Source organism: Sparus aurata, chromosome 20, assembly GCF_900880675.1.
Source record: "Sparus aurata chromosome 20, fSpaAur1.1, whole genome shotgun sequence".
NCBI classification, from domain to species: domain Eukaryota; kingdom Metazoa; phylum Chordata; class Actinopteri; order Spariformes; family Sparidae; genus Sparus; species Sparus aurata.
In genome coordinates this window covers 6,571,975-6,595,426 of record NC_044206.1, presented here as the reverse complement: position 1 = coordinate 6,595,426, position 23,452 = coordinate 6,571,975, and the positions used below count along the sequence as shown (strand labels likewise).

At 41.3% G+C, this 23,452-nt stretch overlaps 3 protein-coding genes across 4 annotated transcripts; 1 reads left to right on the top strand and 2 right to left on the bottom strand.

Annotated features, from left to right (window-relative positions):
* Positions 1-90: 90 nt before the first annotated feature.
* On the bottom strand, positions 91-4,623 carry mrpl38 (mitochondrial ribosomal protein L38). The gene is made up of 9 exons (XM_030400072.1): positions 4,488-4,623; positions 3,680-3,868; positions 3,417-3,548; positions 3,119-3,321; positions 2,828-2,900; positions 2,433-2,478; positions 1,584-1,742; positions 1,161-1,297; positions 91-1,003 (listed from the first exon to the last, which is right to left on the bottom strand). The coding sequence occupies exons 1-9, from the start codon at positions 4,570-4,572 to the stop codon at positions 867-869; spliced, it is 1,161 nt and encodes a 386-aa protein (XP_030255932.1). The 5' UTR covers positions 4,573-4,623; the 3' UTR covers positions 91-866.
* Positions 4,624-4,667: 44 nt separating this feature from the next.
* Positions 4,668-13,334, top strand: trim65 (tripartite motif containing 65). 2 transcript variants are annotated; one of them, XM_030400070.1, is made up of 9 exons: positions 4,668-4,682; positions 4,986-5,081; positions 5,526-5,977; positions 6,108-6,203; positions 6,988-7,218; positions 8,759-8,927; positions 9,044-9,133; positions 9,377-9,594; positions 10,325-13,334. In XM_030400070.1, the coding sequence occupies exons 3-9, from the start codon at positions 5,549-5,551 to the stop codon at positions 10,631-10,633; spliced, it is 1,542 nt and encodes a 513-aa protein (XP_030255930.1). In that variant the 5' UTR covers positions 4,668-4,682; positions 4,986-5,081; positions 5,526-5,548; the 3' UTR covers positions 10,634-13,334. The 2 variants fall into 2 exon arrangements, with proteins under 2 accessions (XP_030255930.1, XP_030255931.1); XM_030400071.1 differs by lacking the exon at positions 4,668-4,682 and having other exon boundaries at positions 5,005-5,081; positions 5,535-5,977.
* On the bottom strand, positions 13,324-22,312 carry wbp2 (WW domain binding protein 2). The gene is made up of 8 exons (XM_030400073.1): positions 22,051-22,312; positions 20,796-20,904; positions 20,465-20,600; positions 18,459-18,551; positions 18,220-18,366; positions 16,301-16,423; positions 15,475-15,551; positions 13,324-14,734 (listed from the first exon to the last, which is right to left on the bottom strand). Exons 1-8 carry the CDS (start codon positions 22,107-22,109, stop codon positions 14,687-14,689), a joined length of 792 nt encoding a protein of 263 aa, XP_030255933.1. The 5' UTR covers positions 22,110-22,312; the 3' UTR covers positions 13,324-14,686.
* Between the last annotated feature and the right edge of the window lie 1,140 nt (positions 22,313-23,452).

Sequence of the window (23,452 nt, the reverse complement as noted above, 5' to 3'; positions counted from 1 at the left end):
AACATTTCAGCAAGGATTCAGAGTTTCTCAGTGTTCCTTATTTAGAATAGCATCTTTTAGACTGTAAATTATTTAAATAGTGGATTATTGTTACTGATGTGTAATCAGTGTCAACTTTATTTGGATTTTTACCACATTGGTCATTCTATACCAAGTCACCAAGGCCCTCCCAGATCATATCCTGGATTTTCTTGGAAAAGGTTATTTAAAAACTTCCATTAAATTCAAGTGACGTTGTGAAATCCTGTAGCTGTTCTTAATACCTTCAGTTATGAATTATTTAAGTTTTATCCTCTGAACTAAAGTATTTTGTGATTCTTCATACAGTACGTGCATTCTTAGCCTCATCACTTATTTTTCAGTGAATAGGGATTCAATTTGTACACCTGCAGAATGCATTAATTTAAGTAGATTTTGCAGAATAGTGACAGTGATCACACGTATTTCACAGATATATATTTGTACTGTGTTGACTAAAATGTATATGTGCGATTCCTACTGAGCCTGTATTTAATTGGTTCATGGTTCATTACAGCTTGTAATGGCTTGTCTTGTAGTACTGATGGCATTTTGACAAACACAGGACCAGAAGTCAATCACTTCATTAAATTAGTCATCCACACTTTCAACTCAAATGTTTTGTAACAAGTAACTGATATATCCTGCTGTCTGTTTCCAACTAACAGACGGACATATGGCCAAATAAGACCATTAACATACTGTCCTCAGCAGACGTAACCATAACTACAATCCCAGCACAGTTGAAAAATGCTTTATTCTTTAACACAAATACGGCAAACATAACTGCACATTTGCAAAGAAATGTGTTTTCTTCTTCTGTGTGTGTGTCTCTGTCATTCTCATAATTAGTATATTCCATAGGTGTGCTCCTTCCCATCTCTGTATCTGTCCAGGTAGCGCAGGGGTTGTCCATGAGGGTATTTGACCTGTGGCGGGTGGTACACTGGAGGCCTGATAAACTCAAACACCGGCTCCTTCATGTCTGCAGGGAAAAGAGATGACGGACAGGCTTTATTATTAAACCGACAGAATATTGGCAGAGAAACTTCTTGACTCAATTCCAACCTTTTCAAAATCTAAAAAAAGTCAACATCTCAGTTCCTGCAGTGTTTTTGTTTGTGAGCTTTAGCATGACTCACTGAGTGTGTTGTGAAAGGTGTTGGTGACAGATTCATCCCACTGGCATTGGAAGAAGGCCAGACCCACAGGTGTCATGTTATCCTGGTGCTTTCTGTAGAAATCCAACGTCTTAAATGTGCGATCCACCAGAGAATGGCTAGAGAGAGGCAACAAGAGCTTATTGTCTTACTTCATGCTTGACACAGAAAACACCACATATGCTTGCAAATATAGTTCAGCCGACAATGAACCTGGGAACCTGAACTCTTATGCCTGATAAAAGGTGATTGTAGATTAAACGACATCTTTAGAGGGATCAGCTGAACCCACTAACCACCAACACCTGCTGGCACCTGGTTTTTGCATACAGTGTGAATGTAAATGATCTGGATTTACTCCTGAGTCAGTAAACCCTGCAGAAGTCACAGGTATTTATTGCTCACCACGGCAACGGCCTGACATCCTCCTGGAAGTTGATGCTTCCCTCTTGCTTGAAGAGGACATAAATGTAGCGGTGGAAGCCTGTTCCTCTGGCAGGGAAGGGAGGCAGGTAGTGACACAGCTCCTGCCCAGCATGCATTGCTCCACCTGGTATGTTCCCTCTATGGAAACGTGGGTAACAACAGGCTGTAGAGGTTAACCTTCATCAAAACTGTATTTACTCTTTTCTACCACTCAAAAAATTTTTTTTATGAAAATGTTCTCCAGTTGTGAGGTCATAAAATCCTGCCGGTATGTCCACGCATTGAACCTTGACTTAAGATGCGCACACAGAAAACGTTTCAAGAATCATAGAAGGAAATGTAATTAAGTCTGTATGCATGCTCTACATTAAAGCGGACATGTATTTCAGTATATGGGGTGGAACTATAGAACTCTCCGACAAGGAATCAAAATGCTGCAAAAATAATGATCAACTTAAGACAATCTATAAAGGAAGAAAATGACACATGAATTTACTGATTAACATTTATGTGAAGATAACCATTATATATTGTCTCAGAGTATGTACTGATGAACTTTCATATGATTTCTGATGAAAGGTGAACAAAAACGGATGGCCACCTTTATCGACAGAATCATTATCTACTAATGTTATTATTAGGAAAGGGGCAGATAATATAATTGTGTTCTGTTTTGTTGATGTGTCGGAAATTATACACTGAAAAAAGCAAAATAAACCTAGATGAATAAATGAATGAATGAATGAATTGCACTTTTAAACCTCCCTGTTAAAGCAACTTGGTCAACATCTTGTTTTTAAATGTGCTCTACAAAAAAGAAGTACTCACACAAGCCAGTGGATGTATTCTGCCTCATTATCCAAAAGATGCTCATCTGAAAGAGACCATTTATGTGTTGGTTCATTCCTGAAAGTCGATTACATGTTGCATAATAAAGTAATCATTTAGTCAATAAAATGTCAGAAAATTGTGATAAATGCATGTACTTTCATAAATGATGAAGAAAAGTAACAAATCCCGACATTTAAGAGGCTGGAAACAGCATATATTTGATGTTTTTGCTTCAAAAATGACTGGAACAATTAACTGATTATGAAAAAAATGAGCCATTTTTTTTTTTTTTTTGGTAAATTAATTGATTAATCAAAGGTTGGAGCTATAATGGAGAGCTGTAAATGATCCTAATCTAGTGATCTGATCCTCCTGTGACAGCTGACCCTAACCTGGACAGGTGAGCAGAAGGGTCCACAGGGAGTCCTCCTCTGCATCAAAGCTTATCTGAGGGACAGATGCTGCCTGGAGATAAAAAGCACAGCAAAAAATAAAGTTATTTAGAGGTGAGCATGAAAGAAAACGAACAAGTAAATAAAATGCAATACAGATTTAGTTTTCGGGGAGAGGATAAACTGTCAGAAAATGGAGGAGGATGTTTGAAATTTATGTGGCCTTCACCCCTGAATATTGACACCAGAGCTAGATCCTGACACTGTAGACCTTCTGTCCCTTTAACATACTTCGGTTGGTGTCAGCCGATTCCCATAATGCACTTCAACACTGTTGTCCTGGCCATAGGAGATCTGGACTGGGACTTGAGGTAGAAAATAAGCCATGGGGAAGAGATCTCTGAAGACCCCGTAGTGTTCTGCCAGTCTCTTTATTTGAAACGGGCCGCTGCTCTTCTCCCAGGTTTCCTGCACTTTGTCCAGAGGGATTTTAACTGGTGATACAAAGAGAGAAAATAAAAAGGTGAAACAATGTATTCACTTTATTCACTTCACGCATGCCCGTTCTGGTGAGTGTGTATGAGCTTACAAGTGCGCAGCCGAGAAGCCCTCTCCAGCTCAACGTTCTTCTTGTTGTCTTTCATCACCTGCTTCCTCTCCCTCACCTCTTTGGTCCTTTTGGGGCGATAGTATGGCAGGCCAATGTCCACTTGCTCTGAGCCTGCAACAAAACAAGGTTGATTTAAACCGTGACGCGTCAAAAGGTTTCAACGATGATCAAAATCGTTGGCCAGCAAGTTTCACACCGCCACAGAATCACAGTCAACAGTAGCTTTCCTCCTTTTGTCTCACCATGCTCAGGATCAGCTTGTTCCACATAGCTCCTGTAGGTCTTCCACCAGGCAGGTTTGTTCTTTGCTTCTTCAGCTTGTCTGAGGTAACGAGTGTAACTGCGGTACTTCTCTACCGATTCCAGGTTTCGCACATCAATCTCCTCATTGGGCATTGGACCCAGAGGCTGTAACCGTCTGCACAGGAAGGCTGTCAGGTGGAAACAGCGGTTAGTTTGTTTTATCGCACAACAAAACAAATAGTTTGTCATGACGTCGACTTATTACTGCCATTATTGACATTTCTTTATTGATTTTGTGAATTTACATTTTTGTTTATTTGCTACTTTACTTTCAGTTTCAGTGCTACTAAACTTTTGCATTTGTTCTGGATTATATTTATTTTCTGCTGCTGTTCATATCTTATGTCCCATGTCATTGACCGCCTTCATTTTAACATCTATGCCACTAAACTCAATTCAAATATTAGCCAGTTTTGATAGTGGTAACTGATAGGCTATGTGATGGTAACGACTGATAATGGTAACTGACATGTGAGATGGAGAACAGTATCACTGTTACTACTCATGAGCTTCGCCTCGTCTCTTGTATCAAGAAACATTACTCTCCTCACATAGAGTCACTAAGTTCACATTTTAAATTGTCACATTCTTCTGCGAGTTCGGCAGGATGTCTTTCACAACAGCGTTTAACGAGGGTCTGCTTCAACTGTTTGCACGGCAAACACGCACACGCAGTACTGAAGCTCAGGGACATAATTCGTAAATGTATCATAAACACAATATCATCATGTAAAATCGTTACAATACCTGTTGTGACAAATGTCCTCGCATTATTGACCCCTAAATCTGTCCCAGCCCGCAAGGAAGCGACACAAACCGTGCGCAGCGCCATCTTGGAGGGAGACTTTGCAGAAAATACGGTGGCCGAGAGGAGCAAAGTGAGTCGGCGCACGTAGGACCGACTGACTGTAATATAGTTAAATTGTGGTAACATTACTTCTGGTAAGCTTCGCTCGCATATTCAGTGCATTTTTTTGTTTTATTCAAGCCATTTTCACACACCTCTATTGTACAAAATGTGATATGTAACATAATGCTTTGTTTTTTGTGATTAAGTATTAGCTACTGTTAAACAAAACGTATTAACTGTTATTGTACAATGTAATGAATGAATGAATGACTGTAAACGGTGAAAATTATTGTTGTAAATCGAATGTAAAGATTGTAACAGTAGCAGCATTACATAGGAACGTCAACTATCAGGTCGTGTTGGGTCGTTTGTGTGTTTGTCTATATTCCCAACAGCACGTGAAAGCATCATTATTGCGTATGCCGTCATCAGGGAAGCTTCATCTGACGAGAGTCACACTTACGCTGTGCACGAATGTATCTGTTGAAGTGGTAAGAATGAATGTTTTGTTATTTGCTGTTATATCTAGACGGTGAGCGTGAAGTTGTGTGTTAATGTACAGTTAAATCACCAGACCGTGTTATATTTAGACTATTATTGGTCCCCAAGCGTCCTAACTTACGTTAACAGACTTGATGCCAGGCTAGCGTTAGCGTTAGCTACGTTAGCCTTTCCTTTCACTTGGATGAGTTAATGTGTGATATTACTGCTCTATCCTGGCTTTGTTATTGCCCAGTCTGATAACTGTCTGGCACTAACATAACTGGGGCAATTTTATGTTTTTTCCTTCCCTGTCTGATACATTGTATTGATATACAATTTAAAATGTGATATTAATCTGTAAGTACTGAGGGGTTAACCCGTAAAGTGACATTTCTGTTAATGTGTGGTCTGGTGGATGGAACATCCTCTTCCCCTTCTTCTATTTATCACAGAGGTGTCAGCTCTTTCTGCAGTGATGGATTCCCAGAATTCCAACTTGACCTGCATCATATGCCTGGAGCGTTTCCGAATCCCTGTAACCATCCCCTGCGGTCACACCTTCTGTCAAGCGTGCATCACCATGCATTGGGACACCAAGAGCAGGTGTGATATCGGACCTCAGTGCCCTATCTGCAATGAGAAGTTTGCCACCAGGCCCATCCTCAAGCGTAATGTGTCCCTGTCAGTCCTGACTGAGGCTGCGAACAGCAGCAGCCACTCCTGCAGAGAGCTGCACATGAGGGGAAGTGAAGGGGCCAGAGCCATGCAGCTGTGTGATCGGCATAAAAAGCCTCTGGTTTATTACTGCAGGCAGGACAGAACATCTGTGTGCTGTGAGTGTGGCATCTCTACGTGCGAGAGCCATGACAAGGTCTTGCTGGAGGCAGAGAGGGAAACTCAAGAGGTAAAGCAACACATTGCTATAACAAGAGTGGACCCGGTTATTACACTGTCCGCTTTTCTCCAGCATCAGAGGTGATTGTGATTGTGACTACGTGAACCTACTGTCTCAATTTGATGTGTTTTCTTTCCAGCTGATGCTGGAAAGGAAGAGTAAGGAGGTGGGGAAACTCATCGAAGAGACGGAGAAAAGTATGAAGGACTTGGCTGAGAACATCGATCAAGCCAAGGTGAATTCTCAATAGAAGACTTTTCTTATGTGAAAATAACCCTTTAAGGAACAGTTCACCAAAAAATGCAAATGTTGTCATTGGCTACTCACGCTCATGCCAAAGTCAAGGTTAAGTTAAGTCTCTATCTACTTTAGTTCCAGAAATGTTTTGTGGGCTACAAAACTTCACCCGACTTTCCATCAGCATGGGGGTGAGTCGATTATGACTGAATTTTCACTTTCGGGGTGACCTTTTCCTTTAAGGTTTCACTATGTTTCACTATTTTTGTCAACATTTTAGAAATGTGACTTAACGCAAAGTTTTGGAAATGATACATAGTTTGGGAGTCCTGTGGTTCAGGGTTTTGTTCTACTCTGTTTTCCAATAATCGAACATTCCTCCATTCCTCTTTACCATGATTGATGGATTTGTAATGAAGTTCAGTCATCCCATGCTATGTTTCAAACTGATCCAAAGTGGAAATTTAAGCTAGTGTTTTGTTTTTTCAGCAGTGCTTATTCTCAGTGGCTAACCACATTGGCACTCCCTCCAATCGTCTCCCAGTTCAATACAATTTTATAATGAAATCAGGCGATTGATTATTCTCCTTGCATATCAAAATAATTATAATGTGTTGGCATGACAGTATCAGGTCTTGACTGACAAATCGACAGCTCAGAAACAATAAAGCTGGAGATAAAGCAAAAGAACAGGAAAAGAGAATGTTAGGATTGGTCACCTTTACAATGTCTTCCCACTTCCTCAGAGCAGGTATCTGATTCTGTATTTTTTCCGGCGACAGGTGACTCTTCAGCAGACGTCCACCTGGGTAAATGTCAAGTTCTCCACCCTGATGAAAATACTGGCTGAGAAGCAGGAGGCTACAGAGCACTTCATTGAGGTGCAGCAGGAAGGTGCCATCAGTGAGGCGGAGGCGTGGCTAGCTGAACTCGAGGAGCGCTCCAAGATGCTGCGAGAGAGCCAGGGGCAGATAGCAGATGTGCATAGCCTTTCTGACACCGAGCTCATCAAGGTCTGTACCCCCTGCTATTATTAAACTCATTCATTCAGCTTAAATGGAAAAATTGTAATCTAACACTACGACTATACTGCACTTCAAGGTATTTGTCCTGTGGGCTCGACACTTGGGAAACGGAGTAATGCTTGTCCATAAGTCATGCATCATCTGTCAGTGAGTTTGACATCGGGGACTATGGCAAAAACAGATTTCCATCCACAGGCTGTTGTGGATATAAAGTACAATGAAGAAGGATTTTGATCACCTTTTGTTTCCTTAGGTTAGTTTAATGAACGTATTTATCCCAGGTGCTAATTACTTAAAGCGTCGATCTCAAAAAAGTGGAAAGATTCTTCGTACCAAAGTTAGCTACTGTCCTCTGAAGTTCATACACGCTGTATGCTTTGTCTGCAGTGCACATGAGAAATGAACACAAACACTGCTGTTGTGACACAGGACTAAGAAAAAGAACAACAATGAAACGGTCAGATGCCTAGGTGCCTCATAACAAAGCCGTGGTTATAAAACAGCGCTGTGTGTGAAGAGTTTTAAATCGCCTTGCGCTTCTGACCACACCCAACAGCGGGGATAAAGCTTTCAGCAGGGTGAATATTTCTACTGCTAGATGGCAGCACTGCAACTGATACAAAGCTTTTCTAACTTATTCGCCCAAGTTTGAAAAACACTTGTTAAGGGAATAAGTTATGTGTAGCTTTGGCAGCATGTTTACGTATGTAGGGCATGACAGCATCCTACACAGAACAAGAAGCACAGTTAGTTACTAGAGCAGCAAACAGTTAAAAACTAGAATAAGAGTACACAAAGTGCAGCACACAAGTTGTTTATTGTTACTGCTGATACTCTTGCATGTATGCTGTTTGCCAGAGCTGGACTCTGGTATTGTCAAATGTGACGATGTCGACTCAAACATTTGATGTTGATCATGATATAGAAAATGCTCAGTTTTAATTGACACCATTGGTGGTGTATTCATTTACAGTCATGCTCAAAAGTTTACATTCACTTGTAAAGAACATGTACAGTCCCTCTTTGTTCTGTAACTTAATTACAAAAAATGAAACTTTCATATATATATATATTAGATTCATTACACATGAAGTGAAACATTGCGAGCCTTGTTGTGTTTTAATTTCAATGATAAAGGCTCACAGCTCATGAAAATAAGAATGTTACATAAGACCAATCAAGAAATAGGATTTATAATACAGAAACGCTGACCTTATGAAAAGTGTGTTGATGTATGCACTCAATACCCAATAATGGTCGGGGCTCCTCTTGCACTAATTACTGCAGCAATGCATCTTCCTCTTCCTCTTGACAACACCCCATAGATTCTAGATATAGCTATAGATATAATCTGTAGATATTTCAAATATTTTTTCCCCCCCATGTCTCTAGGTGGGGTGGGCAACTCTGTAGTAACACCTTTCAATATAATGTAGTCCATCATTAAACTACTGTAAGCTACAACCTCAATAATGAATGAATAGATAAATAAATCACAGTCGTGGTCAAAAGTTTGATCTCTTCACAGGAATCAATGGTCATAGAAGTTCCACGTCTCAAGGATATTCCCACAGACGTAACGCCAAACCTTCAAGATCGCCTGAATGGCGTCACAGACGTCCTGTCCCGGGTCTCCAAGCTGCTGTCTGAGGACCTCGAGAGAGCTGTGAGCACCGCTGTGGGTCTGGACAAAGATGGTAACCTGCCTTCAGGATTGATTTACCCTCTGTAGCAACTGACGGTATCACGATCCGTCAGCAGTCTCTTCCTTGATTGTTTCTATTGTTTTCTCACGCCTGTAATTGGTCTTCAGGTTCTCCTCAGGACAAGAGGCCAGTCCTGGCTGTGGTTCCCAGTCCAGCTGCTCCCTGCTACCCTGGCGGGAAGGAGGGCCTCAATGCTTGTAAGTCCTGTCTTATATTTGAAACTGCAGCTTTGCATTATTTACCATGTTCTCTGGTTCTTCTGATAAAGAATCATTTGAAAAAGTGCAGAAGGGGAATGAGCTTCAGCGCGTGGATGACATTTATTATGAGCAGTCAAAAATGAGGATAGCAGAAGTCTTACAGTGTCTTACTGGAGGAAAAAACCGTGAAGATATGAGTTCCTGCTTCAATCGGTCAAACTCCTTTCTGTCTCCTTACAGACCGATGTTCTCTGACCTTTGACCCCCGCACCGCCAACGGGCACCTGTCTCTGTCCCAGGAGAACCGCAGGGCGGAGCACCTGACCTCTGGCCCACGACCCGTCCCAGCTCACGAAGCCCGCTTCGATCACACCTGGCAGGTGCTCTGCTTTCAGGGCTTCACCCACGGACAACACTACTGGGAGCTGGAGGTGTCTAAGCCCTGGGCCTACCTCGGGGTAAAGAAGCACGCATGTTGTGTTTATAAACTGTTTGGGCCCTGACACACCAGCCAGCGGCCGTCGGTCAGCCAGTGTTGGTCCGATAAAGAGCATCTCTGGCCCTAGTTGTTGTGATGTGTCCCGCATACTAGGTGCTAAACATTCCTTGTGATGTAATGGTCATTTAGATGACCCAACCATTACCTTTTTGACTCAGGGCTGTGGTTCTCATACTGCTTTTTACTTACATGGGCTGCAAGAATGAACAGCAATTGTTGTGCTTTAAATGAAAAAAAAGATCCCACAGCCATGCTATCAACTCTGTGAGGCTGTATTTAGGCACAGGGGGGCTTTAAAGTAAATGCTAAGATCAACACGCCAAGAGTCTCCAAATGACAATACCAACATGCTGGTGTTGAATCAGGTATATTTATCGTGTTGGTCATTTTAGTGTCAGTTTAGGATGTTAGCACTAATCACGTCATACAGCTGAAGCTGGTGGGGATGTCATTAGTTTTACATTTTTATTTTGAGATAAAACAGTTTTGGACAACTTAAAATGTTTCCCTGACGATGAAAAAAGAAGACAAGTCAGGGGTGCATCAGTTCTTACAATTCATGCTAAAAGAGAACTTGAAAGTATGTATGACATCTATCAAATTGTATTGTTGACACCCTTCCACAGCCTGCTGGTTTCCTTAGCGCTGGGCACAGTTCACCCACATCCTCTCCCTCCCCCTCTTGACAGGTTACCTACGAGACCATCCCCAGGAAGGAGAAGGGCAAGAGGTGCATGGTGGGTATGAACGACTTGTCCTGGAGCCTGCAGCTGGACGAGCACCAGATCAGCGCCTGGCACAACGGCCGGCGGGAAATTCTGGTCGGCCACTCGCAGCACAGCCGTATCGGCATGCTGCTGGACTATGAGGCGGGGACACTCACCTACTATGGAGACGGGCAGATCAGGCTCCACGCCTTCCACTGTGCCTTCACCCAGGAGCTGTTCCCCGCCTGCTGGATTGGAGAGGGGGTCAGCATCACCCTCTGCTCCACATGAAATGACTCAGAAAGTGAAGCTGCAAACTGAGCTTGGTGATAAGAAGCACTATAAAACATGGGCACTAGCAGACTCATAGAGGATCCCCCTTAACCTTTTAGGAGTTTCTTTCCCTCTTGACACTGACTGCCTTCCTACATTGTTCTAAGCAGAAGAACTGATGAGTTCTTTCCTCCAAAACTGGCACTTGGCTTTTTCACACCATCATTTACCACATAACAGTAACAAAGGAAAATGTCACAAAGTGACTAGTTTAAGGACAACACTATTTCATTCTGTTTTTTTTTTTTCTTTTAAGTATGTAGGAAATACCCTTCAAATTTAGATAGATGTCTGCTTTCAGGTTGGAAAAGAACAACTCAGTATGTCAGACTATTGTACTTTCAGAACACACAATGTCCTTGTTCTCCTTCTGCTAGGTAATACACATTTTTCACAGCAAGTGACTCATGAACCATGATCATGATCCATTGAATCCACATACATGCGGGGATCAAGCTGTTGTGTGCTGTGTGCTTATTTAGACACCAGAGAGTTTCAGAGAAACAGACGAGTTCAGTGCTGTCCATTGTGTTGTTTTCAGGGTGCAGGACCACAGTTCCCCCTGCACATGTGGCAAATTTGGCTGGTCTTAACAAGTGTGTATAGCACTAGTCAGATTTGACTGTGCCCGACTCTGCCAAACTGCTTCTATGAAACAGTTATTTTCTTGAGATCGGCTTTTCCGCTTTCTTGACGAGCGGCACGAGTGCAGACGTGAGAGAGTTCATGTCTGTACGGTAAATATCATCTTTCCCTAGCTCAGCATAAAGACTGCTAATAGGGGGAAACGGCCAGGCTGGCTCTGTTCCAGGCAGGTGAATCAGCCTACCAGCACCCCTAAGGCTCACTAATAAATGTGTTGAACCTTGTTGCTTGGCAACCTGCAGATACGCCAGCTAATCACTACACCCATGAATAATCATAACCTTGTTTGTACACTTCTGTTTATTTATGGTGTAAACACGATTTAATGTATTAAGTAGTGAGCAGCTTTGGTGATGGCTTTTGTTGTCTTAGGACAGAGTCAGGCTAGGTGTTTCCCCATCTCCAGTCTTTATTTTAAGCTCATGGCTTTAGGTGCAGTATATATGAATTTATACATCTTGGTGTTCAGTACGACACTCTTACCAGTGTCACTTCCAGTGGCCTAGAAACTCCCCCCTGCACAGCGGACTAAGCTAACAAGCTCATGGCAGCTACAGCCATGGATGGGTTAAGAGAATAGTTATTAGCAGGTAGCTGTTTCTCTGATGACATACTGCTCTCTATTTGTGTGGAGTGAGAATTCACACAATTGGCTAATTTTTACCTTTAAGCCTACAGACATGGGCTGCAAGTGGAATAAGTATTGGCAGGAAGTGGCAGCCATGATTAGACCTGTTTGAATCCTCTACATGCTAAGGGGAGGTGTTTTTATGCCTTCTTTTTCCTTTTCAGCATAGGGTACACTGGACCATCCTTTACAAAACCAGGTAATGCCATCTCGCAATTGCTTTATAATTCCTTGGATTTTCTTAGCGCTGCGGTTCTGAATTCTTTCCATGACCTTATGGCCTTATTTTCCTGTAAGGTCAAGAGAAAGGGTTTGGGGAAAGACACAGGACGTAATGCGTTCGGCAGAAGCCGTGGAATGGTATCATGGCACCAATCGTCTAACTCTGCAAGAAATCGAATAAGGGTATTTTCATAATGACTGCCTTTTTTTTTTTTTTTTTTTTTAATCCAACCTGGTTTCTCTAAAATGAAGATGGAAATAGCTGAAACCTCACCTGAGACATACAGTGTACACACATATACCAGTCATTGCACTATAACACTGATGAGAAAGAGTAGGAGACAGTTTTGCGACACCATAAGAAGACATTTGTTGAGGAATTTCAAAAGCAGAACTGAGAATCACTTACGTCCCACAATATCGCCCAAGCTGGCAATTCTACCGGCTATACCTGAATTTGAAAAATTACAATTGCAGCCTCGAGAAAGAGAAGAACATTTAGAATCATGCGTGTACAAACTCAGGTTTTCATCACTTGCTCAAATTCAATACACGGACATGCAGGGCAGGGCATAGCAGCCACTGTCCACAATTAACGTCATGAGACACTGTCTCTGTAAAAGTACAACACCTGCTTGTTGTACACGGGCAACAAAACAATGTTTGAGGGCTGTATGTCGCTACTGAGGATACAAAACTGAAAATGGAGTGCCACTTTTTAATCATCTTGGGATCTGAGTATGACTGCACAAACAAATCGCCCCGTCTGTACAGTCTCAAGCCTGTGATGCTGACAGTGTTGTGACGGAATCTGCTGTACTGTACAAATGTTAAAAATTACTTTTGCCCTTTATCCTTATGAGTACTTTGAGGGCATAGCTGTGACGTTTCTGGAATGTCGAAGCACTCGGGGGTTCAGGACATTAATTATTCTTTGGGAAACTGCTGTGGATTTGCACAAGTGTCCAGAAGTGCAGACGAGGACTACTGACTCTGAGAAGGGGGAAAAAAGCACATTTCCAGGCTCTTTCCCCTCCTGCTGACTCTGGAACATGTTTGTTAACTATACAAATGCACTATGCTGTGTTCAAAGTGGAATACCCATCATTGTGTGACATAAGACATGCTCAGTGTAGAAATAAAGACAGGTCTGTTTCACATCAATCAAGATCCATTTAATAAAATCAAATCCAATGCGTACATGCATTAGTTGAGGTCATGCTTTGTTTTTCTTACTTGAGCCATTTTACATTAATTATTCAATAAATTGGTTTGAAATAAATACAGAGCTTTATTATCATTATTATAATAATAATTATTATTATTATACACAGAGCCATGACAGAGCAAAGAGGAGCCTGATGCATAGCATTCTGAAAGTGCAAAGAATCAGCCACAGATGTGCAACAGATACAGTATATAGATTAGTGACCATAGAGGAAGGAAGGGTAGAGGCTCAGATACTGTTGTCGGATCAGATCTAAAGACTGATCTCAAACCGGAGCTTTAAGATCACAACCACACAGAGTAGAAACAGCAAAAACATCCTCTGACAGTCTTGTTAATGTTTAAATTATTTGTTAGAAGAATGAAAGGTGAAGCGAGCTGGCGGTGAGTCGGACCACGGGTGTTCTCGAATGTTCAGAGGCATGACCAAACAGGAAGTGACATCATTTGGTGACTGCTCTGCTCTTTTACATCATGGAGATAATCCCTCCTGGCAGTAGCTCCCCCCCCCCCCCCCCCCCCGGGCCTTGGTGGCCCTCGCTTTCTGCTCTAATCCAGGATCAGGGATTCACCGCTGGGGCTATAATCTTTGTGCTCCTCTCATCCGCTACAACATGTCAAAGCGGAGCGGACCACCCTGCAATATGCTCTCTTTTACAAAAGCTAGTTTTTCTCTAGGTTAGTGTTCTTGAGAAAATATTTTGAAGTCTACATATTAAAAGCCTGTACACACAAATAATAGAAAAATAAAACACTGGATTCAGCTCGTCTCTGAAGGGATTAGCAAAGTAATTAACATTATCCGATTCAGTCTTGCTTGATAGACAGGTATAGCAAAAAAGTGAACTTGAATATTAAAGTTTAGAGTGGTGGGGGACACCTACAAGGCAACAAATGCTAAAATAGCTCATCAGGTTATAAAGTTTTTAGCAACTACATTGAAAATAGCCCCAAAATCCTTGGCCAGAATAATCTTCTTGTTCCTCTATCAACCAATACTTCTAGTTTCCATCAAGTACAGGTAATTCTGAAGAGAATGAAGCTGATTACAATACATTAATCAGTAAAAGGAATGTAAAAGTAAAGGCTGAAGCAGGAAAGCGATTGAATGGGCAAAAGTGAAACCAAAAAGACTGAGATAGTAGGGGATTAGGATGAAAAAGAGGGCATTATGTTATAAAGGAAAACTTTGGTCTTCCTGAAGTCCGGTTAATGGAATGAGAAAAGAGGTGATCCAGTCGGATGGAGATTACGGGAGACAGTGAGGAATGAGGGTGAAATGAGATGGTCTACTGGTTCTTCTTGTCCTCTGGAGGAGAGTATGGAGGAGGCTTGTCCTATGGAGAGAGGAGAGTTAGGTTATCAGACTACAGTACTGTACGATGGGCCAATCTGAGCATCAGTGGCATATCACTGGTGCCAGTGCTCGCTAGTAACTAGTTACAGAGCTCAAACACAACGCAATGAAGATGCAGTCAAACTGCCTCTTTTCTGCTAGGAGGGGATCGCACTGTTTACTGAAAGGAGACATGCTCATTTCCAGGTTCATCATTTTATTTTGGATTACTGCTAGAATAGGTTTACATGCTTCAATGTTTAAAAAGCTGATGAGATCAGTTTTCTCATACTGTCGAGCGCTGCAGCACTGTCTTTCCCATCTGTCTGGTTTACTTCCACACAATTCTTGCACCTTTAAAGGACAAATGTAAGTGATCCAGCCTCAAAACAAATAATTACTCAACTATTTGTTTCAGCTCAAATTCAGTAAATACCTTCAAATGACACGCAAGTTTATACCCCGAAAAATCTTGGGATGGAAAGAACTCTTTGTTTGATATCTTTAAAAATTATAGAAGCACTGGAAACAATAAGAATAACAGTCAGGTGATAAATGAAATGAATCAATAACTGAGTGCTTTTTTAAAACCATAATGGGCACAAGTGGCCGTTCTACTGCATTGAAGGTGAGTCTCACAGATAAGCTCATACTTGTAATAATAATAATAAAAAAGTAAGTATCAAACACAATGTCTAGTAAATTGCTAGATCAGCTGTGTAGCAAGGTAATTGAATCTACCTGTGGTAGGTACACATGTGTAGGAGGCAGGGTGGCACAGCTGGCGCTCGCTGCTGCTTCAGCTGCTTTTGCCTCCGCTGGGAAAGAGATTATGAGAGAAAGAGATGAGAGTGAGGGAAGGGAGGGGAGAGAGTGTTAATTAAACATGATTGTACCATTATTGCGTGGGATATACACAAGATACACCAAGCTAATCAAAGCTACGGTGGTGGTGTAATGAGGAGGGGGTTAAAGACATGTAGGCAGAATTAAAACAACATTATTCTGTGGCATCAGCTCATAAAACTATTACTATGTTGAGTGAAGGGATTTTCAACTGATTTTTTGTATCCTTACACTACTGTGTTGTTGTAGTTACGGTCTTGAAAATAATCACCACAACGTTCAGACCTCCTGACTGAGACTTCAGTGAATTTTCCCCCAGAAAACACCATCCATCCCCATGAGTGAGAGAGTCAGACAGGGTACCGTTTACTGATGGTAATTATGTAATTATGTAATTAAGAGTGAATAACATAACTTTGTCACTTTCAAGGATGCATGGTGGTTCAATCACTACACATTATAACACTATCCATATGCTTATAAACAGTTAGCAGGTACATTTTTAGATTAACAGATAGACACCGGTGTAAACACAGAGAAAAAAACACACAGGCGCCTCTTTTGGATCTGCAGAGCCAGCTTGCTGTGTGAATTACACACTGGTGCGGCTTTACGCCAGAGCTGCTTGGTTCTGAGTGAACAAACAACGGCGGAGAATTGGTGAATCTCCAATGCGGAGATAATGCAGTGATTCTGTGTGAATAGGGCTGGAGAGACTGACCTGCTGCTGAGGAGGGGAGGTCTGGATCATGTGGGGGCTGTTGGCCCAGCGGAGCAGAATAAGGAGGTGGAGGTATGTAGGCCGCAGAGGCATCAAATGCTGGGGGATTGGGGTAGAATCCACCTGGATAGCCGGAGCACAGAGTTGTGGATCAGACCAGCTGCAGTGAACATGTTCACTAGACTCGAAAGAGCTTTGCATCAGGAAATCAAAGTAATAACAACAACTGTGGCAAATATAAAAGCTCCTACCAACAAAACCACACTAGAAAAGAGAGAAAGGGTGCAAGCTTATTATATTAACTTTAAGGACATGTAAACAGTACAATATTACAATCGTGGTCAAAAGTCAATATGCACTTGTGTATATCATGGCAGTCATGAATTCCAGTGATCTCTGTAACTCATTTTCCTGTGATGGAATGAGTGGAACACATACTTCTTTGTCACAAAAAAAAACAGTCATGAAGTTTGTTTCCATAATGAATTTATAATAGATCTTCTGAAGAAGTGACAAAATCTGCTGGAACAACATACATACTCTTATATTTGGTTAAATGACCCTTGGCCATTTTCACCTCAATTAGGTGCTTTTGATAGCCATCCACAAGCTTCTGCTAGTCCTCTGGCTGCATTTATAACCACTCCTCTTGACAGAATCAGTGAAGTTCAACTGAATTCTTTAGCTTCCTAGCATGTACTGTTTCTTCAGCACAGTCCACATGTTTTCAATGGGGTTCAAGTCAGGACTTTGCAAAGGCCAATCCAAAATATCAATTCTAGCCTGATTTGGACATTCCTTAACCACTTCTGATGTGTGTTTGGGATGATTGCCAGAACCATGCTTGACAGTAGGCATGGTGTTTTAGGGTTAAAGGCCTCTTGTTCCCACCTAAAAATATATTGCTTAGTCAAAAACTCAATTTTTGTTTCATCTGACCACAAAGTTTTCCTCCAGATGATTTCTCCATGTCCAGGGGATCAGCAGCAGACTTCTGTCGAGCTTTAAGGTACAGAGTCTGAAGCGAGGGCTTCTTTCCTGCATGGCAGCCTCTCAGCCCATTGCGGTGTTAAACAAGCTTGACTCTGAATACTGACACCTGTCTTCCAGCAGCTTCTACTTCATTGCAAACTTCTCTTTTGGTGGTTTTTGACGTTCTTGACAACCCTGACCAATTTTCACTTAGCAGCAGGTGATAGTTTGCACTTCAAACTTACAAACAGTTGTTTGCAAAGTTGATTGTGGGGCCAGCAACTGCTTTGAAATGGCTCCAAGTGACTTTCCTGACTTGTTCAAATCAATAATGCAATCAATCAATGCTTACCTTCTTTCCCATTCTACTGTTTGTGGCCAAGTCTAATGAATATATCACGCAAGCCATATCTAAGCAGGCCAAGAAAAGTCATCAGCCGTTATCAGAGGCCATGCTACAAGGTAAATTTGATTCACACAACTTTCTGTAATCAACTAAATGTATTGTTTAATTTGCTCTATGTATATTTTTGACCCAGCAGAACTGCTCACATTTTCAGAACACCTATGATAAATTCACCATGAAAACAAACTTCATGAATGTTTTTTGTGGCAAAGTAGAAATCATTGGCACACAAGACTACCATGTTCGTTACTAGTGTATGTTGACCAAGACTGTATACTACACAAAATGTATACTTGTAGTCCATATAGGTCCAATTGTATATATTATCAGTTATAATATAGTATACTCTTCTTGGATGGGGACATTTCATCTGGCAGGGTGAATCCCATCCATTATTGGTGCAGAGAAACTGCTGAGATGAGATGAGGTTACAGGCCACCATGAAAAGTGTAGTAAGGCTTAGAAGGCTCATAACAGTTGTTTTCTGACGTGTGCGAATCAAGGTGATACTGATAACTATGGCAATTATTACAGCCCCTACCTTGTGGAGGTGGGTTGGGGTATGAATAGCCTGGTGGAGGTCCGGCAGGGTACATCCCGTTAGCAGGGGGAGGAGGGTAAGCGTAGGCCCCGTTCGCCATGTAAGGACAGCCACCAAACCCAGCTGTCACAGGCTGACCTCTGGATGCTGCAAGACATAACAGATTAAGAAATAGAAGAGACAAACAGTGCTATAACACAAATTTTATGATACTGCTAGTGTTGATCTGTAACACATACCCTGAGCTGCGACCTGCAGCATGTACTGGCCAAACTCTATAGCTCCTCCAGCAGCGAAGACAATTTTAAATGTAGCACTACCCTCCCAGCCACCTGTTACAGAGGAAACACAAGGAGGAATCCATGTAGTTACCAAGTGCCGAAGACATTTACGGACACAGAATACTGTGCTGGCATGTATACCATACAACCTAAGTGCAGTAATGGAATGTAACTAAGTAGATTTAATCAAGTACAATACAATTTTGAGGTACTTATACTTTACATTTTCTGCTACTATACACTTGTACTCCACTATATTTAGGGGGCAAGCGTTGTACTTTTTACTCCACTACATTGTTTTGATAACTTAAGTTACTTTGCAAATTGCATACTGCATCAGAGCCAAAGCAACACATTTTAGAATCAATGTAATTCATAAGCAGTCGAATAAGATAGAAAAATGCTGATTAACTGATAATGATAATCCAATTATGGGCCAGGCTGGTAATTAGATGACCCCAGTATACAGTATGTACATACATGTACATATAGGTATAATTTACCTTTACTTGTGCTACTTTAGTAAAAGTAAATGTACTTAAGTTTCGTGCACTTATTGTTATCTAATTATTTTTGATACTTGAGTACTTTTAATACCAGTCACAGACATTTACTATTATTACTGGCCAGCTTTCACTTTTACCACTTTTAAGTCATACTGTAGTGCAATATCTTAACCTCTACTCTAGTATGACATTTGGATTTTTTACAACACTTCCTAATTAACAAGCATGCCCTGCATCTGCAAACACATATCAGTTGTGGTCACAAGTTTAAATATGCTTGGGAAGAACATGTATATCATGGCAGGCATGAGTTCCTATGATTTCTACAAGTCTCACTTTTCTGTGATGGAATAAACTACTTTGTCACAAAAACAGTCATTAAGTTTGCTTCTATATCTTTTCATAGGTCTTCTGAAAATGTGACCAAATCTGCTGGATCAAAAACATACAGAACATACAGTAACTCCAATTTTTGGTTAAATGTCCCTTGGCCATTTTCACCTCAATTAGGTGCTTTTGATAGCCATCCACAAGCTTCTGCTGGTCCTCTGGATATTTATAACCACTCCTCTTGACAAAATCAGTGAAATTCAATTCAATTTGTTAGCTTTCTAGCATGTACTTGTTTCTCCAGCAAAGTCCACATGTTTTCGGTTGGGTTCAAGTCAGGACTTTGGAAAGGCCATTCCAAAACTGATTCTAGGCATTTCTTTACCACTTTCGATGTGTGTTTGATCAGTGTCCTGTTGGAACACCCAACAGAACCAAAGACCCAATTTTCTCGATGATGACTTTAGGCTGTCCTGAAGAATTTGGACATAATCCTCCTTCTTCATTATTCCATTTACTTTCTTTAGAGCACCAGATCCATTGGCAGCAAAACAGCCCCACAGCATAATACTACAACCACCATGCTCGACAGTATTGAAGGCCTCACCCTCTCCCCTGCAAACATATTGCCGGTCATTTTGGTTTGGCCACAACTAAGTTCTTGTTTTATCTGAACAGAGTTCTCTTCCAGAAGGTTTTTTCTTTGTCCATGTGATCAGCGACAAACTTCCATCTAGCTTTAAGGGGCCACATCTTGAGTGAGGGCCTCTTTCCTGCAATTTAAACTTACAAAAATGTGTTTGCACAGTTGATCTGTAACTGCTTTGAAATGGCTCCAACTAACTTTCCTGACTTGATCATATCAATAATGCACTCTTTCAGATCAACGCTGAGCTTCTTAGACTTCCCATTGTAGAGTTTGTGGCCGAGTCTGATGGCTTTATTGAACAAGCACTCTTTAAATGGGCCCAGTCAAGTCGTCAGAAGATATCAATCAGAAGAAGTTAAAAGGCCATGCTACAGAGCAATTCTGATTCACACAACTTTCTATAATCAACCAAATTGATTGTTTAAGTTGATATAAGTATATGTATGCTTTTTACCATTACTGTAAAACAGTACACCTACCTCCAGGCTCTGCAGTGACAGTGCCCTTGATGTAGTTGGCACCCAATACAGGTTGTTTGATCTCACAGCCTTTTATTAGGTAAAAGGGCATCATGAAGGACTGCAGTGCATCCCGCCCTTTCGCCACGAAGATCACCTGGAAGAAAACAATGGCAACTAACACATTAATTCAACAGGCAGTCAAAATTTTTCCTTACCAACTTAGGAGACGAGCAGAAAGCTTAAGTGGTATCAGAGTACTGCCGGTTGTTGTGTGCTTGCTGTGGCAGCATTAAGTCGGCTTGAGGTTGTCGCTGAATGACAAATTAGACATCTGGATCTTGTCTCTCACCCTGTATGGAGTTAGGTAGATGCTGCCCTTCTTGCTCTTTCTGAAGGCTTCGGGCAGACTGTCCGCATCACAGAAAACCAGCTCTACGTTGTCATAGTTCATCAACACACTGGGGACAAAAATAGACACAAAAACACAACCATTAATCACAGGACATAACACATTGATGACAGATAATCCAATTTCTCTATGACATATCCATCACATCATATTATTAGAAACTGACATTATTCACATGGGGGTTTTTTTTGAATGAACAATATGACTTACACACTTGCATAACCTTTGACTAAGCTTAAAAATAAGGTCATTGGGCATTGGCTTTACTTTTACGAAACACGGCTCATCAGGTGCTAGCCTGTTGTTGTAAATAGTACTATAGTAAAAGGATTAGGCTTACCTCCTACATGCCATCTAGTGACAGGGCTAAGTACTGGTTATGGGTGAGCTGTAATGAGGTTTATCATTACGCACCAGCATGTTCTAGAAGTACCTACCACTGATGTTAGATCATTTAAACTACGGTGACTTGGTCTGCATGTGACAACACAAAATAACCCTTTTATAACAGAGCAGGCCAGAGCACTGATGGCAAAGTCAACAAGCAATGCAACAGCGATACGTTCTATGTTGCTGTTAAAGTATGATTAAACTACTTAACCTCGTTATGTTTGTCCCAATATAAAACAAGTAAATATTTATGTAATCATGTGTAGCCTGATATGGTTGACTGCAGTGATGATATAACAGGTTGAAGGCCATGTTTGGGCTTCGAATCCGAGACCCGGTTCCGTTAATGCCACGCGAATATTCTATTAAGATACGTGACGTTGTAACGATTCATGTAGCGTAAATTGCTATTTGGCATTTACGTGTCTAACGTTAATAGTTGTCGTTCAGCACTGATAGGAGCCACTCTTCATTCAGTCTGATATGTGATATACCATAAAGCACGTTGCTCAATCAAAGTGCTAGCTATCGCCACCACATTTTAGACTATTCATGTTACGTTATATGACAAAAATAAGCTAACAGAGGCTAAAAGTTATCATTTGAATGAAGTTGGCGTCTGTTAGCTGTTATCCTTTGTGCATTACGTCAGAAATGTCACATTTGCTTGTTTTCATGGCACGCAAAGCACACGTTATCTGTCTTTACTTGTAAATTAGTTTCTAGTGACGGTCTCAACGGAGAGTGTAAAACGTGCTCGGTTAACGGTACCTGCTAGCTAGCTGCACCCGCTACCGTTAGTTACCTTTCACTGTTGTTGATGATGACTCCGCCAGACTCAGAGTTGTTCTGGTTCAGAGTCATGTCGACGGGTCTCCAGACTCTTCGCCAACAAAAAGATTATCTTAAAGGTTGCGTTCTTCTACCAGACAACGTATCTCCGGGCCTAGCTGCAGCCTCGGTGGCCTTTCACTCTACGATGGTAACGGTTGTTGTGATAATGCTGCTGAGTTTGCGGTTGCACCTGCCCTTCCGCCATACGTGGGAAAACGCCCACAACGTGACGTCACGCACCTTTTAAGAAACGATATGCGTTTAAGGGAAAAGGGAGACTGTGCTGCATATTAAAGGAAAAGTGCCAAATAAGTCCATGTCAAATTCTACATCTTCTAACTATTTGCCATCTTTAGTAACTTTTATATACACAGTTTTGGACAAAGAGTTTGTTTTCATTCCACACTTTTGTCTCCTCTCTTTTTCTTCTTTTTCTTCCTCTTCTTCTTCTTCTTGATGTATTTGAATGCACTCTACATTCTGGCAACCAAACTGAAGAAAAGAGAGGTAAAGTGTAGGCTTACTATATCAACTTTAATGTTCTATTACACAGCATGTATCCTTGTACTCTGTACTTGCTTCTGTATATATATACGGTTGTATATATTATCTACTGAACATGGATTTAGACACATTTCACGTGTAAATGTCTTGTTTTTGCTTGGATTTATATCTGTTGTAAAATAGTTTATTCTTGACGTTTCTTCTGTTTGGGTGAATCAGAAATGGAATAGAACTATTCGTTGCACTTGCTATGTCAGTGGAATGGGCAAGGCTCAACAGTTGTTTCCTGATCTGTGATCACTTATGCATATCCAGTATAAGGCCTGTGACTTTTACAGTAAGGCACAGCGCTGCTCCGACTGAGTCAAGAAAAGGAGGTTGCAAAAGTACCCGCATGCTTGTGAAAGATGCAACAAGATGCAAATCATTGGTGTAAGTTGGCAAACAATAGTGGAGGTCTTTGTCTGTTTGGCCCTCTCTTTGTCTCTCTGACACACACGCACACACACTGTTTCAACCCCAATGTAGGACAGACTGAATTAGACTTCTTTATGCAAACAATATAAAAAAAAACATATAGTAGGTTGTGTAAATGTTGTGCTTGGATTACATTGCCGGGTCACATATAGGAGCTGTTCACTTCTATGTATAATACACAGGACATGGTTTTATTATCACTCCTGCCCAAGTCTGCAGTTCATAGGAGGCCATTTAGGCAATGACACTATTGCTGGGCCTTAGACTTGCAGCACAGATCACTTGTCCACTTATCTAAATTCTACATAACACCTATAATGGCCATCATTAATAAATAAATAGTGACTTTTCTTTAACTCACTGTTAACAAACAGTGACATACTTTATTTACC

Bases quoted from the DNA above. Each gene is read 5' to 3' on its own strand.
- wbp2 (XM_030400073.1), bottom strand. From the start codon at position 22,109: ATGACTCTGAACCAGAACAACTCTGAGTCTGGCGGAGTCATCATCAAC. The intron at 20,905-22,050 runs GTAACTAACGGT...TTTTGTCCCCAG, and splicing joins ATCATCAACAACAGTGAAAG to TGTGTTGATGAACTATGACA. The intron at 18,367-18,458 runs GTATGTGTTACA...TATGTCTTGCAG, and splicing joins GCTGCAGGTCGCAGCTCAGG to CATCCAGAGGTCAGCCTGTG.
- mrpl38 (XM_030400072.1), bottom strand. From the start codon at position 4,572: ATGGCGCTGCGCACGGTTTGTGTCGCTTCCTTGCGGGCTGGGACAGAT. The intron at 1,743-2,432 runs GTGAGTACTTCT...ACGTTTCCATAG, and splicing joins GAATACATCCACTGGCTTGT to AGGGAACATACCAGGTGGAG. The intron at 1,298-1,583 runs GTGAGCAATAAA...GCCTCTCTCTAG, and splicing joins GATGTCAGGCCGTTGCCGTG to CCATTCTCTGGTGGATCGCA.
- trim65 (XM_030400070.1), top strand. From the start codon at position 5,549: ATGGATTCCCAGAATTCCAACTTGACCTGCATCATATGCCTGGAGCGT. The intron at 5,978-6,107 runs GTAAAGCAACAC...TTTTCTTTCCAG, and splicing joins CAGAGAGGGAAACTCAAGAG to CTGATGCTGGAAAGGAAGAG. The intron at 9,595-10,324 runs GTAAAGAAGCAC...CCCTCTTGACAG, and splicing joins AGCCCTGGGCCTACCTCGGG to GTTACCTACGAGACCATCCC.